This window comes from Sorex fumeus, unplaced genomic scaffold, assembly GCF_029834395.1.
Source record: "Sorex fumeus unplaced genomic scaffold, SorFum_2.1 ptg000072l, whole genome shotgun sequence".
NCBI lineage: Eukaryota > Metazoa > Chordata > Mammalia > Eulipotyphla > Soricidae > Sorex > Sorex fumeus.
Window position 1 is genome coordinate 58,731,549 of NW_026606129.1, and position 19,734 is coordinate 58,751,282.

At 46.9% G+C, this 19,734-nt stretch overlaps 1 protein-coding gene across 16 annotated transcripts in view; it reads left to right on the top strand.

The window, feature by feature from the left end:
• PXK (PX domain containing serine/threonine kinase like) overlaps window positions 1-19,734 on the top strand; it is a 99,820-nt gene that overhangs the window by 28,754 nt on the left and 51,332 nt on the right. For all 16 annotated transcript variants that reach the window (XM_056129193.1, XM_056129194.1, XM_056129208.1 and 13 more), the window contains exons 2-3: window positions 14,129-14,179; window positions 17,145-17,192. In XM_056129193.1, the coding sequence (XP_055985168.1) occupies window positions 14,129-14,179; window positions 17,145-17,192 (99 nt within the window). The remainder of the gene's footprint in view (window positions 1-14,128; window positions 14,180-17,144; window positions 17,193-19,734) is intronic.

Genomic DNA, 19,734 nt, shown 5'->3' on the forward strand with positions numbered 1-19,734 from the left:
CTGGGTAATCCCTGGCACCATGGGTCATGCAGCACTGCTTCCTTCCTCGCTTTGACCCCTGGACAGTTGGCTGAGGACTGCAGGGAGGGGCCTTCTAAGCATCACCTACGCGATGCCCCTGCCCGATATTTTATTTTATTCTTCATTACTGTCTAATTGCTTCCAGTTGAGAATGCCATGTTAGCAGGTTATGTACTTTTCCTTGGCCTTCCTGGAGCAGCCTATCCTTTGAATGCTATTTAAAAAAAAAAAAAAACCTGCTACTGGGGCCAGACCAGTAGGACAGCAGGCAGGGCACTTGTCTTGTACGGGGCCAGCCTGCATTCAATCCCTGGCACTCCACATGGTTCCCGTGGGCACCACCCGGAATAAACCCTGAGCATTGCCCCTTGTGACCCAAATCCCCTCTTCCTCCCCTGAACACCCCCAAAAAGAAACTGCTCTTTAAAATGCAGCCTCTGAGGGCAGAGGATTTGGTTGCTGCTTGCAGTATTGGCCCTAGCCGGGCCCTTGGCGCTTTGCAGCTATATGGAGGGCAGCTCTCCTGGCTAGCGGGAGAGCCCCAGTAGAGAAGCAGCTGCCATGCCTACAGCTGCGTCCCTGCAGGGGAGCAGAGCAGAAAGTGGAGGGTTTGTTTCCCCAAGGAGGGAAATCGCCGCTCAGGGATCCTGTTGGTTAGGGATAGGGGCGAGTTGATGTCGCCTGGCTGAAAAGGAGATGCACTCCCCCAACGGAACTTAGCTTTGGAGAGCGGTGGTTCTTCGGCCTCTTTCAAAAACCCTCCATGCCTTCATTGGCTTGGCGGCAGGGTGTTGCCTCAGTGGAGTGCATGGCCAAGGAAGCAGACTTGTTCCCGCACTGGAGATCTGCCAGTGAGACAGCAATAAATAATGAATATTTAGCAGCACGAGGGATAATCATTAATCCTGCCTGATACATTAAGAGCTGTAGGTCACCGGAAGGGTGGTGGCCAGTGAACTGAAGTCCAGCAGTGTTGGTTATGCCGAGAACCTGCTGCCCTTCCCAGCGGTGCTGCCACTGCGGCTGCAGCCTGCAAGGCCACTCAGAATTCTCTCATGTGCCCTTTGCCCCCTCCACCTGCCTTTCACTTTTGTCACTGTTGCTGCCATGAGGGGTGGGAGGAGGCAGCAGACCCTTTGGTTTGGGAGCTCACATACTTGGTTATGGTGGGTCAGAGACACTTTGGTTGTCTGCCAGGGCTTCGTTTGGTGTGTGTAGCAGTGCCAGGGATCAGTGTCTTGGCCTCATACCTGCAAGATGGGCCCCCGACCATTGAGCTACCTCTGTGACCATGAGGATTTCTTGGGTTTTTGTTTTTTTTTGGGGGGGTTTTTTACATACTTGTTTGTTTGATGGGGGCACACCGGCCATGCTCAGCGCTTACTCCTGTCTCTGCACTCAGGGATGACTCCTGGCCTGACTCACGGGACCTTAGAGGGTGCTGGGGATTGACTGGGGTTCACCACACTCAAGGCAAGCTCCCTACCCACTGCACTAAACCGCCTCAGGCCCCGATTTTCATGAGAGCTCCCTTTGACTCAGCTGGATGTGCCTGAAAAGGACCCACCTGGACAGAGAGAAACAGATTTCGTGGACTGAGTGTGTGCCTTGCGTGTGCGAGACCTGGCTTTGGTCCCACCACTGCATGATTGCCAGCCCCCGTCCCCGGCATAGCATGACACCCTGAGCACAGCCCTCCCGCTAAGCAGGTAGCACTGTAACACTGTCCTCCCGTTGTTCATCAATTTGCTCAAGTGGGATCAGTAACGTCTCCATTGTGAGACTTGTTACTGTTTGGCATATCGGATATGCTACGGGGAGCTTGCCAGGCTCTGCCGTGTGGGCGAGATACTCTCAGTAGCTTGCCAGGCTCTCCAACAGGGGTGAAGGAATCGAACCCAGGTCAGCCAGGTCGGCAGCATGCAAGGCAAATGCCCTACCTGCTGTGCTATCGCTCCAGCCCCCCACTAAGCAGGTGTGCCCGAAAAACAAAAAGAGAAAAGGAAAAGAAAGAAAAGGGACAGCCTGTGGCAGTCCGCTCTGGGGTGGGCCTGCACCCCAGCTTGGCCTGTGTCATTTTTTTCCTGAGACTTCCTGAGTCTCTCCTCTCTCCGGGAAGCCCTCCTATCTTGAGTGCCCCCTTCTTTTTATCTCGCTCTTAAGGAAAAGGTCAGTTGCTCCCTCCCTGAAGGAGTGAATAGCCACTCAGCATCGGGTGGTCAGTGTTCTTGATATTCTATTGCTTTCACTGGCCCGAGCTTGTCCCAGGTTCCCCACTGGAATATAAGGAAAGGTGAGACTTTAGCCCTGGAGGAACTGAGCCCAGCTTCAGAGAGAAACATTGGCAAGCCGGGCAAAAGCAACAGAACTGCGTTCAGAGCTGAGCTTCTCAGGCTGTAAATAGGTAGGATGCGAAGCAAGGGGAGAGAGTGAGAAGTGTTGGAGCACAGAGTGGCTGGGGAGAGGAGGGTGTGAGTAGAACAAAAGAATTGGGAGGGTCTGGTTGGTGATGGAAGCAAGCTGAGAAAGGAGTGTTGTTGTTTTTATTGTTGGATTTGGGGACCTCACCTGGAGATGCTCAGGGGCTACTCCTGGCTCAGTGCTCAAGACTGTGAGGTGCGAGAATTCGTTTGTTTACATATGAAGCATGTGCTCTAGCCCTTTGAACCATCCCCCAGCCAGGAGCCAGGAGTTTGGGTTTTTTAATATGACCCCGGATATCCAGCAAAATCCCTTGAACAGCATTTTTTTTTTCAGCCTTTCTATGAAGGGAGCGTGTCAAGAGGAAGAGGGTTGGGAGTGAACCCAGAGGAGTGTGGTGAGCTGTGGACAGACAGATTGGCCTCGTAGTCCAGCCCCCATCCTGGTTCTGCCACTCTCCAGTTGGGCCTTTGTTTTTGCAAACTCAGCCCCCTGCAGTAAAAAATGAGGTTGATGGTTCTTCCTTAATCCGTTTTAAAGGCCCAAGTGTGGGGGATCCCAAGAAGACATAACTGAGTCTTTCTAGGGGAGGGAGGTGCTAAGGCAGGGGTCAGGGCAGAGGAGACTGAGGTATGGTAGGGTCCAGGCTCCTGTATTCCTTCCCTTTCTCACACGAGAGGGGTTTTTTTTTTTGGCTGCTGTGTGATACTGCTTCCTGTTCTGCTTAAGAGGTTGGGGAACCTTGGTTCTCCCCTTCTCTGGTCATTAGAATTACCTGGGGAATCTGGGGGGGAGAGGGAGAAGGTTGTTGGAGTGGGGGTGCTGGAGGGGAGAGGGAAGGAGATTGGACCTTGGCCTCCCTCATGCAAAACATGTGTTCAGCTCTATGAGTTCTATGTCCAGCTCCCACCTGGGGAATTTGTTTTGTTTTGTTTTTTGGGTTTTTTTGTGGGGGCAGGGTCATACTTGGTGGTTGGTGCTCAGGGCTTACTCCTGGCTCTGCACTCAGGACTGACTCCTGGGGATCTCAGCTCTGAGCTTATGCGGTGCCAGGGCTCAAACCCAGTTTGACTGCATACATGGCAAGCACCTTATTGTGGTACTATCAATAGTCCTGTACCTGGGAAAATTTTAAGACCTACTAATGCACGTGCTCTAGCCCAGACTGTTTAAGTGTGAATTTCTGGGAAATAGGGTCAAAGCACTACTATCTTTAGTGCTTCGTTCTCTAGGTCGGTGACTTTCAACCTTTTTGACACATGTGGACTGGTGAAAGTAGGAAAACGATTTCATTGACCTCTAAAGAAGAAATGAAAAACAAGATTTACAATAATATTTTGTGAGCACCGTCATGCTACACTGATTCTTGATTTGGGTGCACCAAGTATTAACTGTCAATAAGGTTTTTTTTAAATACTAGTGGACCCTTGGTTTAAACACTGTTCTTGGAGCCAGAGAGACAGTACAGCAGCTAAGGCACTTTCTTTCACTCATGCAGTTGTCCTGGGTTTGATTCCCAGCACCATATATGGTCCCCTGAACCCCACCAGGAGTGATCTCTGAGCATGAAGCCAAGAGCAAGCTTCTGAGCACTGTAGGATGTGGCCCAAAACAACCAGATCAAACCAAAATAGAATTAAATAAAACAAAAAATACCATGACAGCTTTAAATGATTCTAGAGTCACCTAGATTGGGTCCTCTCTCTTGGAGGTAAAGGTGTGGAAACGGAAGTCGGTTAAATACCTCTAAACAGGGCCAGGGAGACAGCTCAGAGCCTAGGGCACACGCTTTACAGGCAGGAAGCCCAGGTTCAAGCCCTGGTACTGACACCTGCAGCCCCATCCCAGTACTATTGGGAGTGGTCCCGGAACTGTGGGAGAAGCTTCTGAGTACTGCTGAACTCCCAGACCAAAAACCTGACAAACAAAAAGTAACACTAAACAGCTGCTCTTTTCTTCCCGCACTTTCCTGTTAGGGTAAATCTGGTAGCTGTGTCAAGAGGGAAGAGAGAATGATGTGGGTTGGGCTGGTTTGTAGTTTCTGCCTTAGCTTTTTCAGTGTCTCTTTTTTTTTAAAAAAAACATAATAGGAGTTTTATTTATTTTTTTCATTAAATTTTTCTTTTTTTTATTTATTGAAACGCTGTGGGAAAAGTTACAAAGCTTTCAGGTTTAAGTCTCGGTCATGCAAATATCAAACACATTTCCCTTTACCAATACTTATTTTTCATCACGGAGAACCCCAATAACCACCCCCCCCAACCCTCCCAATGCCTGTGAAGCAGATGAATTCTAGTTAACAGTCTGTCTACTTTGACTCGATTGATTATTTCGACAAAAGATGTACCCTCATTATTTAGAGTTTACACCCCCAAATCAGACGTGATGAAAAGGTATTGTGAAATAATTTGTTTTCTACAGCTGGTCACAAGAATTAAACGATGTCGCGTGGCCGCAATAGCAGCCACGCGATTTTGGATTTCTGGTATTTTACTTATTAACCCTGTAAGTATTTCTGCTGAGAGTAAGATAATTATGAGATTGGTTTCTGTGTTCTGGAGCCATGGCCGTGCCGGAGAACCGCTCATGGGGGGCAACTCGTGACCTCGGTAGGGCGTGAAGGACGAGCCGGGAACGCCGCCCTTCCCATGAGGTTTTAGTCGCCCCATCACGACCAGCTCATACCTACCTTTCCAAAAAGCTCCCAAGCAGCTGCCATCTTTCTTTCCAGAGGGAAAAAGGCGGAAGGGACCAATACCCTTTCCCCTCCGGGCAGGCATGGTGGCGTGGATTAACGCATAGTCCATTCTCAGTGTCTCTTTTGAAGCGGTCTGTATTTGTAGCCTCATCAATGTGGTTTTGGGTCCAGACTTAAGGGCAGAGTTCCTGCCTTGCTGGCACGAGGCAGAGCTTTTGATCCCGGGCACCTCCCATGTCAAGAACCAGTCTCTGCTGGGCTGCCGTTGGGATCCTGGACTCCAGCAACCAACTCGGTGTGGTCTCAGGTAGCACTTTGACAATTAAGAGAAGGGAGAAAAACCAGAGTCTTGTTCATTATTGTTATTATTATTGCTAGGGCTAGTGTAGCCCAGTGGCGTCTGCTCGCTCCAGAAACATGAAGAGCATCAAACCGTTTGTTCAGGGTCATTCACTAGCATGCGACAGGGACAAATGGGGATGTTACTGACCCCCTACTCAAGCAAATCGATGAGCAATGGGATTACAAGTGATGATTATGATTATGATTGGTTTGGGGGCCACACCTGGGGACAATGCTTAAGGGTTATTCCTGGCTCTGCATTCAGGAGTTACCCCTGGTGGTGGTCAGGGAACCATGTGGGGTACCAGGGATGGAACCCTAGTCTTCTACATGTGAGGGATATGTCCTACCCTCTATACTGTCACCAGGACTCTTGGAGTTATTTGCAATATTTTGGTTTTGGGCCACACCTGGCTATGCTCAAGGCTCTCTCCTGGCTCAGTGCTTAGGGCTCACTCCTGGCAGGCTCAGGGGACCATATGGGATACTGGGGATTGAACCCGGGTTTGCAATGTAGAAAGCAAGCACCTGACCCATTATACTGTCAACTATGTTCCAAAAATAAAAGTCTTCCTAAAAATCTCATCAAATGAAGGCATCTTTGAATGCCAGTTGCTGTGCAGTGAAATCTTTGTTTGGTGGGTCGGGTTTTTTTGTTTTTGGTCACACCTGGCGATGCTCAGGGCTAATCCTGGCTCTGTGCTCAGGAATCACTTCTGGTGGGCTTAGAGCTCCATATGCAGTGCCCCCAGGATCCAACCTGCATCGACTGTCTGCAAGACAAGAGCCCTCCCCCGCGTACTATCACTCTGGCCTTGTGCAGTAAAATCTTAAATGCCATTTTGGGGGACTCAAATACATAAATGCCAAAGAGGATTCACAGTTGGAAAATGGTTTATGTTGTGGAAATGGCAGCCCCTCCTCCTGTAGCTTCTGTGTGGGAGATTATAGGCCTGTGTGATGAGGGGTGGAAATTTCATTTTGTTGAACGGAACTGAGATCTTCCACCTTGCAGGTGACTGAGAACTGAAGAAGTGATAAATTAAAACCTTATTAAAGTCACTGGCACACACAGCATGTTCGAATTGCATTGATATTCTCTTATCTTCCCTCATTAAATCAGAAATCATATGGCTACTCAATTCTGGTCCTGTTCTAGCTTAAAGAACGATGCAGGGCTGGAGCAATAGCACTGCAGGTAGAGTGTTTGCCTTGCACGCGGCTGACCTGGGTTCGATTCCCAGCATCCTATATGGTCCCCTGAGCAACGCCAGGAGTAATTCTTGAGTGCAGAGCCTGGAGTAACCCATGTGCATCTTGGGATGTGACAAAAAAAAAAAAAAAAGAACAATGCAGCAGACCACACTGATTTGCCCAGTTGCCCACACTGTGGATCTTGAGCAAAAGATGTTGTACTCCGCTGCCCCACCAGGCTGAGGCCTGGGTGTCCTGGGATGGAAAAGGAAGAAGGCTCTTTGGGGAAGTGAAAGCAGATGGCTGGGTGGGGGCAGTCATGGGTCTGAGTGTGACTCAGGGCTGCAGCTCTCTTAGCTCGCCCTCCAGTGCTTGACTGGCCTCGGCGGCAGGTGGCTCATTGCCTCTCTCATCCTCAATGCTGAGTCGGATTCGCATCAGAGAGGGAGGGGGAGAGGGGAATGAGCCACTGGAGAATTCCAGCTGCTGACTCTTGCTTCCCGCATGGGGGTCTGACTTCAAGGCTGTTTTTCTTGGGGGAACTCTTCTAGGCATTCTTCTCTCCGCTTGAGTAAGAGTGGCAGCCTACTTGTGGGTCCTAGACACCTGAGTAATGTTTTCAGCTTATAGCATTGGAAATTTCAGGTGAAAGTTGTTCCTTTTGGTCTGGCTGGATGGTGACATCCAGCACAATGAAAAGTTAAAAAAAAAAAATCCAATCCAAAAAGGTAAAAAAAAAAAAAAATCCCACAGAGGGACTCGCTTGCACCATCAAAGTGAGGAGGAATACTCCTAAGTGAGAAGTACTCCTAAGTGGATTCATCTTATCATCTTGTCTTCTCTCTGTTCTCTTTTTGAGCCTGTAGCTGTTCAGCTGATGGAACTCTAGGCTGACACTGGAACCTTATTCTGAATGTCTTTTCTCAGGAAGCACTGTGGGTGGTCACCCCCCGGGTGGACCTGCATCTATCCTTACTGTGTGGGCTGCTCCTTAGGGCAGAGGGTGGTAGAATCAGCTCCTCCTCAGCCTGCCCCTCCCTGGCCTAGGATGTGTGCATCCCAGCACCTGAACTGGGTTTCCCGCCGTCAGCACTGCAGACATTGGGGGCAGCTAGTCCGTTGTGTTTTTTTTGGGGGGGTGCCCTGTTCAGGGCTCAGGGTGTTCAGCTGCACCCAGGCCTGTTGAGTAGATGCCATTCACAGTCCTCCTTGCCTCATGACAACTAGAATTTCTTTAGACATTTATTTGTACCTGTCCTCTAGGGACAGAACCCCCCACTCCCATCTTCTCGAAAGAACCCTGCCCTTGGGGCTGGAGTGATAGCACAGCAGGTAGGGCGTTTGCCCGGTTCAATTCCCAGCATCCCATATGGTTCCCTCGAGCACGGCCAGGAGTAATTCATGAGTGCATGAACCAGGAGTAACACCTGTGCATCGCTGCATGTGACCCAAAAAGAAAACAACAACAACAAAAAGAACCCTGCCCTAATGGTAGGGTATATTACTACCAGAAGCACGAATGGAGGGCGAGGCTGGGGTTCAGGGTAGATACCTGCGGCATGAGGCGCAGGTTTCTACCCCCTGCACTGCAAAACAAAACCAAAAATTAGAATGTCATTTTGGGGTATCACAAGTCTGACATCAGAATTCAGGCACGGGGGGGCCAGAGAGGTGGCACAGTGGGGAACACACTTGCTTTGCACACAGCGGACCAGGCCAAGATTCTGCATATATTTCCCCAGGCTGCCAGAAGTGATTCCTGAGCACAGAATCAGGAGTAAACCCTGAGTACAGTTGGTGTGGCCTCCAAACCAGAAAGCAAACAACCCAGGCTCTGTCTTGTAGCTACTGCTTCCCTTATGTAAAACATTTCTAACTTTATTGACCGAATCAGGGTCGGCTATGTGCAAGGCAAATGCCCTACCTGCTGTACTATTGCTCCGGCCCGACAAGAATTTTTATTTTTTTATCTTTTTGCTTTTTGGGTCATACCCGGCGATGTACAGGACTTACTCCTGGTTCATGCACTCAGGAATTACTCCTGGCGGTGCTTGGGGGACCATATGGGATGCTGGGAATTGAACCTGGGTGGGTCATGTGCAAGGCAAACGCCCTACCCACTATGCTATTGCTCCAGCCCCAAGAATTTTAATTTTTAAATTTTTTTTTTTTTGCTTTTGGGTTCACACCCAACAATGCTTAGGGGTTGCTCCTAACTCTTCACTTAGAAATTACTCCTGCCAGTGCTTGGGGGACCATATGGGATGTTGGGGATTGAGCCCAACTCAGCCATGTGCAAGGCAAACGCCCTACCCAGCCCCCAACAAGAACCTTTAATATATTTTGTTTGTTACTTGAACTATGCCTGGCATTGCGAATGAAGTTGCTCCCTGTAGTGCTTAAGGACCATGTACTGTCAGGGTTGGTTTTTGTATGAGGCTCCTACATGCAAAGTATGTGTCCAGTCTTTGGAACTCTGCCCCCAGCCCCAGTATTTTATTTTTAACTTGGCTAGACAATGACACATTTTCTAGCCAAGCCAAAGGGAAAAAAATCTGATTGTCTACATAGGGATGGAATGAAGTTGGAATGTGCATTTTATTTTTTATTGGGAGTTGCATTCCTAGCATGAATGTAGTACAGGGATTGGAACATGATAGGGGTTTAATCTATGATGATGATGATGATGATGATGATGATGATAATGATGACAACGATGATTTTGGCTTTTGGGGTCACACCCAGCGATGCTCAGAATTTACTCCTGGCTCTACACTCAGGAATTACTCCTGGCAGTACTCGGGGGACCATATGGGGATTGAATCCAGGTTGGACACATGCAAGGCAAGTGCCCCACCTGCTTTGCTATTGCCCCGCCCCCTAATCTATGTTTATAATCAACAGCAAAATCTTACAAAACACAAATCCTAACTTAAAACTCAATTTATAGAGCAGGTCAATGGTATTTACTTAGTGCCTATCCAAAGTGTCCAGCATTGGGTTGGAAAAGCTATCAAGAGTATCTCGCCCACACGGCAGAGCCTGGCAAGCTCCCCATGACGTATTTGATATGCCAAACACAGTAACAAGTCTCACAATGGAGACGTTACTGGGCCCGCTCGAGCAAATCGATGAAAAACGGGAAGACAGTGACTGACTGACTTTGTGGTGTTTAAATCACACTCAGGTTCTCCAGGACTATTCCTGGCTCTGTACTCAGGCAGGGTCACTCTTGGCAGTGCTTGAGGTGCTAAGGACTAAGTGTGGGTCTACTGCATGCAAAGCATGTGCTCCGTCTATTGAATTATTTCTCCACCTGAATATTTATTGGTTATAGTTTTTGGGTCACACCCAGCTATGCTCAGAGATCATTCCTTGGTGGTGCTGGGGACTGAATCAGAGTTGTGCGAGGCAGGCGCCCTACCCACTCACGATAGCATCTCTCCAGCTCTGGGGCCGAAGCTGTAAGACTTTCTAATTACAGTACAAGAGTAGATGTGCATAGTGGTGGCCTTTGTGATGTTCAGGCTCGCGTGTGGGCTGTGCTGCTCACACGCTGCTCGGGGTACTCATTGCACGTCACACAGTTCAGTCCTGGGGTGCTCCTGTTTCTAGTTGCAGTGCTTGCTGGGGTCACTCACGAGTCAGGGTGCTCCTCAGAGCTAGAGTTCGGTTGTTGTGCTTGCACATGCATCTGGCCATGGGGCATAGGCAGCGTATACTTTGTGTTGTGTCATTGGGCATCACAAGTGTTAGTGCTGCGGGACCATACTCAGCCGTGGGAGGGGTGCTGTGGATGGAACTCTGCAAGGCAGGACCCTCTACCACATTTTCAGGAAGTGGTTTTTGAGAATGAACTGCCAGGGATGTGACTTGGGGCTCATGTTCACTTCCTGACACTATATTTCCCCTGAATGCAGCCCTTGATACCCCCTGAGTACTGCAGGGAGGGCCCTGGAGGCTTGCAGAACTGCCGAGCCTTCTGCAGTGAGGCCAGTTTTGAGAGGCCCTCGGGGGGTGGGGGGCAACAACTATCCCAACAACCTGTTTATACACAGTTGTCCAGAATTAATTGTTCATGCTAATATCAGCTTTACCTATAAACTGATCTCCGGAAAAGAAGAAAATGTCAATACTAAAGAGCAGATCACAAAATTTAATGATTTCAAATGTTTGGGCTCATGTCCTTCCGAAAGCCCCACCTTCCAATGCCGTCCTCTTGTGGCTTTGGGTTAGGATTCAGCCTGGGAATGTGAGGGAGGCATACATTCAAACTTAGTGAAGCCGGTGGGGGCCCCAGGTGACTTGTGTGCCGTGGGGAGGAGGGAGACAGCCGCCTCTAGAAGGAGATCTGCCATTTTCTCTCGATCCACGTCTACCACCCCAGGAACGCCTGGGAGACCTTAGGACTGGAGAAGGCTGCCATGAGCACAGTGAGGGCCTTAGGTCTCACCAGCCACACAGGCAGTGTCAGGCTGCTCCTGACGTCCCGGGTTCTGCAGGCCTGGGAGTTGCTCCAACCACCCTGTGTCTTGGGAAGCCATGGACTCAGACTGCAGCGAAGACGGGAAAGTCAGTCCTGGACCTTACCCAGACTTTTCAGGTCATTGCCTTTCCCTTGGAGAAAAAGAATTTCAGGAGATTTCAACAGTGATGTCAAAACAGGTTTTATTTAGAAGCTGAGGAAAGGAGGAAAGGGAGGGAGGGAAGGAAAGAGAGAGAGAGAGAAAGTGGGAGAAGTGGGAGTGGGAGGGAGGAAGGGGGGGAGAGAAAGAGAGAGAGAGAGAGAGAGAGAGAGAGAATGAATGCTTCTGCTTCATTTGTTCAAACTGGTTTATATGAGGGGGGGAGAGACAGAGAGAGAGAGAGAGACAGAGAGAGAGAGAGAACGACTGCTTCTCCAAAGTCAGGGAGAGCCCAAAGTACACATCACAAGAGAGATGAGGGGCCTGGAGCAATAGCACAGCCGGGAGGGCGTTTGCCTTGCATGCGGCCAACCCAGGTTCGGTTTCCAGCATCCCATATGATTCCCTGAGCACTGCCAGGAGTAATTCCTGAGTTCGAAGCCAGGAGTAACCCCTGAGCATTGCCGGGTATGACCCAAAAAGCAAAGAGAGAGAGAGAGAGACAGACAGACAGACAGACAAGATGCCAGAGGCCTGTCAGTGCTTCCCTTGTTGAAACTGGCTTATGTATGGTTTCTCCCAATCGGCCTCACCTGGAGCTGTCTGCCTAGGGCAGAGTCATTACTAGGGTGGTTGCAAAGGGGCAGAATTGGGAGCAGTGGTCTTTGACATTTCCTTCCTGGCCTTTGTTCCTGCTGCAGCTTCTCTGGGAGCAGGTCCGGCCTTCTCAGAGTCTGTGCTCTTGCCAGTTGAAGATCTTATAAGGCCTGAGTTTCTGTGTCCACAAATGGATCCTGGCAGCCTTAGGACGAGTTGGTTTTATTTTTCCTAAGAACTCGTTGCCATAAGGTGTGTGGGGCCCTTTCCCTCTGCCTCTCTGTTTCAGTAGTACCTCACTCTGCCCTTCTGTGGTCTCATGTCTCTCACATACACCTTTGTCTCCACGCCTCTAATTCTCTCATTGTCTCATTTTATTCTCGCTAATTCTCTCATTTATTTATTCTCTCTTTATCTCAGTTATCTAATTTATTATCTAATAAATTATCTAATTTATTAATATCTAATTTATTCTCATTTATTCTCTCTAATTTATTCTCTAATTCTCTCATTTTATGTTCTATTAAAGGAGTCATACAGCATATAATAATTCCCCCGTGCCCCTTCTCTCCCTGCCTTCCTCCCCCTCCCTTTCTCTTCTCCTACGTTCCCCACTCCTCAAAGTCTTCTCCTTTGCTTTACCTTCGTGATTCATCTAAGTTGTTGTATTGTTCATTTATTCCTTTTCGAGATATATATATATACATATATATGTATATATTATTCGTCGATTGCCTCGAGCAGGCCCCAGTAACGTCTCCTTCATCCTAGCCCTGAGATTATATTCAAGGCTCTTTAGGAGAATGAGACCCATCATTGTTACTGGTATTTGGCATATTGGGTACACCACGGGGAGTTTGCCAGACTCTGCCGTGTGGGCAGGCTACATTCGGTAGCCTGCCAGTTTGTCAAAGTAGGAATGAAATGTCATAATAAGATGTTGCGCGGCCGCACGGTTCTGGGAGCTGGTTTTTATAATCTCTGAGTCTTGGCCGCTGATGGGATTACACGGCGCCAGGGGGCCAGTTGGTGGGTGTGACCCCCGCCTACTGGAGTTTGGAGGATCTGGGTGGAGGATGCTCGACTCCGATCTGAGTAGGCTTGGAGATCTCGGCCCCGGAACCCACGTGGCTTTGTCCCTCTGCCGGTACCTTCAGGTGTGCGGAGAGTGGTCTCAGCATGGTGGTGGCTGGTCCTGGAGGTCTTCGGCTGCTGGGGCCCTGGCCAGGGCGGGGAGGAAAGCTCAACCCGCTCCCCTCCAAAGGCCCCGGCGAGGAATAGCCAGGCACGGGGGCAGGAGATATATTAGAGTATATATATTAGAGTCTAATCTCTCATGTGGGCTGGAGCAATAGCACAGCAGGTAGGGCGTTTGCCTTGCACGCGGCCCATGCAGCCTAGGACCCTAGTTTGATTCCTCCACCCTTCTCGGAGAGCAAGAGAGTATCTTGCCTGCTCGGCAAAGCCTGGCAAACTACCTGTAACGTATTCGATATGCCAAATACAGTAACAACAAAGTCTCACAATGGAGACGTTACTGGGCCCGCTCGAGCAAATCAGTGAACAATGGGAAGACAGTGACAGTGACAATCTCTCATGTGCTGAGGAACATCTGGCTTGTTTCTTCTTCTGAACCAGCCCTCGTGCAGCTGCTGTGCCTGTCCTTGTGTGAACAGATCTGTCTCTTTCTCTGAATAGAAATGTAAGGACTAGGTCATGTCTAGGCTTTTTTTTTTTTAAAGAAACTGCCAGATTGTCCAAAGTGGCTGTGCATTTTATTTCCCCATTAATGATGTGAGAGGATCCTCTTTCTTTAAGTTCTGGCCAGCATTTGAGCTCATCGTTTTATTTCAGCCAGTGTGATAGACGTGTGAGGAGATCTCCTGGTGATCTTAATGTGTGTTTCCCTGATGACTACTAATGTCGAACATCTTCTCATGTGCTTATTTGTCATTTGTATATCTTTCGAAAAGAACATTTTCTGCTGTGGTTGAGTGGAGTATTCTGTAAATGCTAATTAAATTTATTGGGCCGACGTGTACTTTATCTGATATTTTCATTTACTTTTGAGCCTATGATTTGTGGATTTATAACTGAGGGGGATGGTCTGGTGAGTGGGTGTGGTGTTGGAACGGTGCTCACACGAAGCCCTGTCATTTAATATTGGAAATCATGGTGCCTAAAATTTTAAAAATAATTGAAGCTCTCCTCTCTCTTTTTTTTTTTCCAGGAATATATCATTCGAGTGCAAAGAGGAATTTCTATAGAAAATAGTTGGCAGGTGAGTATTTTTGACGTTAAAACACTATTGAAAACTTTTTCAAACAAAAATTATCTTGAGTAAGACACAAATACAAATCATATTTCTCTTACATAGAAGCCATATGTAGAAGCCTTTAACAGTCAGACACGTGTTATAAACGGCTTTTATTTTCCCAGTTTGGTTGCATCTGTGTTTGGTGTTAACCTGGGCAGCATTTTAAACTTTACTCTCCACCTTGAGGGAAGGGTAAACAGGATATGAGAGTTGCCCGTTTTGTTTTAGGAACTCCAGCCTCTCTCTTGTGGCTATGGTTTAGATAGGGGAGGTTAGAATTCACTCACTGATGGAGGTGGACTGGCCAGTCGCTATCCCGGACAGTGCACCGTTTTAGACACTGGATTTCATGGGCTCCTTGTGGCTCCCTCTGGGACTCCGTTGCGGGTCTTCCCACGGCCCTGGCCCAGCTTCCTGAGTCATGAACTCAGAGAGAAATTTTGCATCCAAAGTTCTTCCATCTGGGCTGATTTGTAGAGACAAAGTGGCTGACAGTGCTGATGAGGGGCCATTTCTTTCCTGTGACTACTTTCCTCATTCCGAAAAACCCTCGGTTGTTCCTCACAGTCCGTCTCAAGCCTAACCTCTCAGCGCACGCAGCCTCTGAATACAGTGGTCTGCACTTGTCTTCTCTTTGCTTGGAATTTCAGTCTGCCTTTTTGTTTGAATTCTTACAATGTCTATTTATTTATTTAACACTGGTCTTGGGGCCACACCCAGTGGTGCTCAGGGCTAACTACTGGCTCTGCACTCCGGGTCACTCTGGCAGGCTCCAGGGAACCATGAGTTGGGATGCCAGAGTTGAACCCAGGTCAGCTGCGTGCAAGACAAATGCCCTACTGGCCCCCCGTGCTTACAATGTTTATCATCTCTGTTGAGCCCTTATAAAGTGCTGTTAAGTGTTAGCCCTGGTCCAAGCAGAAACAATTCAAAAATCAGTCCTCGGTGGTACTAGCTCCACTTTACATTTAGGAGGTAGTTAACTGGTCCATTGGTACACTTAGTGATAGAACAGGCTTGCAATTTGAGTATTCTCTGTGCTTACCTGCTGTGTTACCATTCACATCTTGCATTTATTTAATGTTTTGATGTATGTCTGATAAGCAGAGCCAACAGCAGTGTTCTACTAGAAAAATTGATGTTTGACACAGTTTTCCAGATTCAGTGCTTTCTGGAGAATATTTAACAAAAAATAGTTAGTAAGGCTCTACCCTACACTTCCAGGTTAGATCTCCCTGTGCATGGGGTCCTAGGTAATCTCCAGGTAATTCGTTCACACATAACACGTTTGTGAATCATCACTAAAAGCTAAAGTCAAAGTGCTCAGAAGCAAAATAATTCTTTGCACCAAGCTAGTAGAAATGGGCATGGTCTAATCTCTGGCACCAATGTGACTTCAGAAAAACTTAAGTCTTTTGAAGATCAGACCAGAAGTGATGACATGTGGACAGGGGTGAAGGCTCATGGGCACTTTACTGAAGGTGGTGGTGGGATGACTTTGTACTTCAAAGCTATAAAACGGGAAAGAAAAAAAGAGCTACAAAACTCGAGTATTGTAACCATATTGCCAAAACTGTAATAATTTTGTTTTAATCCTTTGCTTACCACTGGTTTAAGACATTATTAGTTAGGAGACAGTGTAGTGATGTGGATACTTGCTAAGCTGTGCTTGATCTGGGCTTCCCAGTACCACAGGGCCTGAGCAGTGCTGTGCTTTGGACCCTCGCATTGAACTGCCAGCCCAGGGAACTGAGTATTGCCAAGAGTGGCCCCTGAGCCCCTTGAGTGTTTGGGAGGCTCAGATGGCCTCCTCCACATGAAAATAAAAGAATAAAAAGAAAAGTGCAGATGATGAAAGAACAACCAGTGGAAGAGGGGGCCTGGGGCATGGGGAGAGATGTGGCCATACAGACTTTAGGGTCAGTAGAATCATAACTGGGAAGGTTTTATCCAGGGCACGAATATCGTGAGCTGTCAGCCCTTTGCTTGATTTCATGTTCAGCAATACTTTTATTTTTTTGGTACATTATCTTTTCCTGGTTCCAGATGACTAGTAAGAAAGACATTTGAAAGTGTTGAACTTATAAAATTAATCATTTGACAACATATGTAAGTTTCCAATCATTTTGCTGTATAATGTATTTTTTGGTTGGTTTTTATTTTGGTGCCGCACCTAGCGGTGCTCAGGGCTTACTCCTGTCTCTGTGCCCGAAGATCAGGGTTGGCTGTGTGCTGTGCTGTCACTCTGGTCCTCTATGCTGTATACTTTAAATTTGTGATGTGCTATCTGTCAGTAAAACTGGAAAAAATATGAAAGACTATTTCTCCTGAAAACAAATACATCATTTAAGCGCTAAGTCTGTTTTCTGGGATGAGAAAGTTAAGCACCAGTTATAAGATCTATTGTCCTTAGTGTAAGTGACTTGACCCTAGGATGCTTCTGCACCGTAGCACTGTTGTCCCATTGTTCATCGATTTGCTTGAGCGGGCACCAGTAACATCTCCATTGTGAGACTTATTGTTACAGTTTTTGGCATATTGAATACACCACGGGGAGCTTGCCAGGCTCTGCCATGGAAAGGATGCTGATAAAACAAGAAAATTGTAGCACTGTAGCACTGTCCTCCCGTTGTTCATCGATTTGCTCGAGCGGATCCAGTAACGTCTCCATTGTGAGACTTCTTGTTACTGTGTTTGGCATGTTGAATACATCACAGGTAGCTTGCCAGGCTTTGCTGTGCAGGCGAGATACTCTTGGTAGCTTGCCGGGCTCTCCGAGAGGGGCAGAGGAATCGAACCTGGCTTGGCCAGGCTGGCCACACGCAAGGCAAATGCCCTATCCGCTGTGCTATAGCTCCAGCCCTAAGAAAATCGTAAGAAAAAAAATTTTTTTTTTTTCAAAATCATAATACTGTCCTGTCTCTTACAGGTTGTCAGGAGATATAGTGACTTTGACTTGCTGAACAACAACTTGCAGGTAAATATTTTGAAACACCATAACACATATTGATTTGAAATGGCAATATCAAGAGTAATTGATTAACAAATTTCCCCGGCAAAGAAGGTAATTTCACACTTTCAACAGATGCTGTGACTCTTCACAGTATATGTGACTATTAGTGGTAGAGTGCATAGGTCACATGGATGAAGTCCTAAATTTGATCCCTAACACCCCAGAGTGAAACAAAACACAAATGTATATATATTTTCAGGCACAGATATGTGATTTGTAAGTAACAGTCGCTTTGCAACTGAGTTCTTTTGTGTAGACTCTGCACCCCTGCCTTAAATGAAGTGCTCGATCTTTCCTCCCTCCCATAAATTAGGGATGATGAATGGATTGCTCAAGTTACTCATTTAGGCTTACAGTCAACATTCAGAAGGAACCAGAGACTTTTTTTTGGTGTAATTCTTTTTCTTTCTTGCTTATCTCATTTTGAATCTCTTCAATTTAAACATTCCCAGCTTGGTAGCCCTAATGGAAACTGGGATGTGTTGCAAGTCTCTCCTTTGGAAACATAGAGCTCAGAAAGATTTAAAGGCCCCCCGAGGGTCATGAATATCATAGAACCTCCTGGCAGTACCACCCATGTCTGTACTTGGCAGATTGTCGTCGAGTGCCATGGATGACTGTAGCCCATTGGATTTTTAATCACACCTCAGTTTGTATTGGTAACAGTCCTTGAAACCTGAGCCAGAGCACTTGGTTTATGAACAACTCCACCCTTAGGCGTCCTCCATGGGTGACGCAGCATCTTCACCTTCATCTCTGTGCCTGTTCCTGGAGGTCAGGACTGCCAGCTGGGCGGCAGCTGACGTTCCTTCCCTTCAGAAGCTGTTTTATCAACTAGACTTTGGAAAATAGCACTTGCAGAGTCTAAACTTTAACATTATTTGCAGCACACCGAAAGCAGGAATGTCTTCTTTACCTTCAGATAGAATCAGCCCAGCGTCTGCGCAATTTTATGTAATTGCCATGTTGTCATGATTTGATGCATGTGTTATTTTAAAATTTTAATTATAGGATGGCCAGTTAAACTCTCCAGTTGGGATATTGGCAGAACCCAGTTAAAAACTTAACTCCAGCTGTACCACCCAATTAAAAATCCCGTATTTCCTGGCGCGCACGGCTGCATCCACAGCTGCACAACATCTCCAAACTCTACAGCACTGATAATCTGGCAGTAGCACACCAGATTAGATGGGATGTAACGTAGAAGCCAGCCAATCGCAACTAACAAAAACATTAACACAGCAGGCTTAACTTGTAACAGCATTTTAGTAATCCCTCATCTAGGGACTTAATGCCTCCATGGTGAGACACAACAATGTACACTAATTTTCTTCTAAAGAAATATTTTTTTTTATATATATATTCTTGTGGGGCTGCTACAGGGGAAGACTTGAGAGGTGTTGAGAAAATTGGAGACAGTGATAGTGGTGGTGGGACTGGTGTTGGAATATTGAATGCCTGTAACAAATCATCACGAATAACTTGTTAACCACAGTGTTTAAAGTGGGGGGGGACAGTTTTACATACATAGGCCTTACCTATTTTATGTAAACTCCAAAAAATACGTTAGCACAGAATTTTTTAAAAGGTTTTATTAAAGTAAAACATGATTATTACCATGAGATCCAAGTGCAAAACAAAATTCAATGCAATATCTTTTAGATCCCAGAGTCGAAAATTCACTTATGTAAGTGAAATAGGCATTTTACTATGTTGTATTAAATGGTTTTAATTTCCTTATTTACATAGGTTAAAATTATGTAGCTATCAGAAATGGCTTTTACTGATTCAGCTTTTGATCATTCAGTTTGCCATTTCTTTAACTTTTGTTGGAGCAAGCCATGTAAAGTAAATCTGTTACGTGTCTGGGGGGGGGGCGGGGGGCAGGTTGAAGTTGGGAGGGGAACTGGGAACACTGGTGGAGAGAAAGTCACGCCAGTAGAGTTGGAACTCTAAATTCCTGGAACAACTGTATTATGGGCAGCTTTGTAAATCACGGTGGGTTTTTTGCTGTTGTTGTTATTTTTTAAATTTATTTTTATTTTTTTATTTTTTGGTTTTTTTGGGCCACACCTGATGTTCAGGGGTTACTCCTGGCTCTGCACTCAGTAATTACTCCTGGTGGCGCTCGAGGGGATCATATGGGATTCCAGGGATCCAACCCTGGTCGGCCACATGCAAGGCAAACACCCTATCAACTACGCTATTGCTCTGGCCCCCATCACAGTGTTTTAATAAAAATAAATTCAAAAGAATATTAATTGATTTAGTGCTGTGTTCTTTCTAGTTAAAGCCAAGCCTGTGATAAGAATGTAGGTAAAGCACAGATATACAGTTTATCCCAGCAAAGGATTTTCTTCACAAGTCCTTCCAGACTTTTCCATGTTCCATGTTTTATAGGTCATTTGGGCATTAGTATTGGCCCTACTATGTGTTCTCATCTTATGTACAAGTAAACCTTTGCCCAGTGTTAAAGGTCGGAGAGTGATCTTTTACAATACTCTTC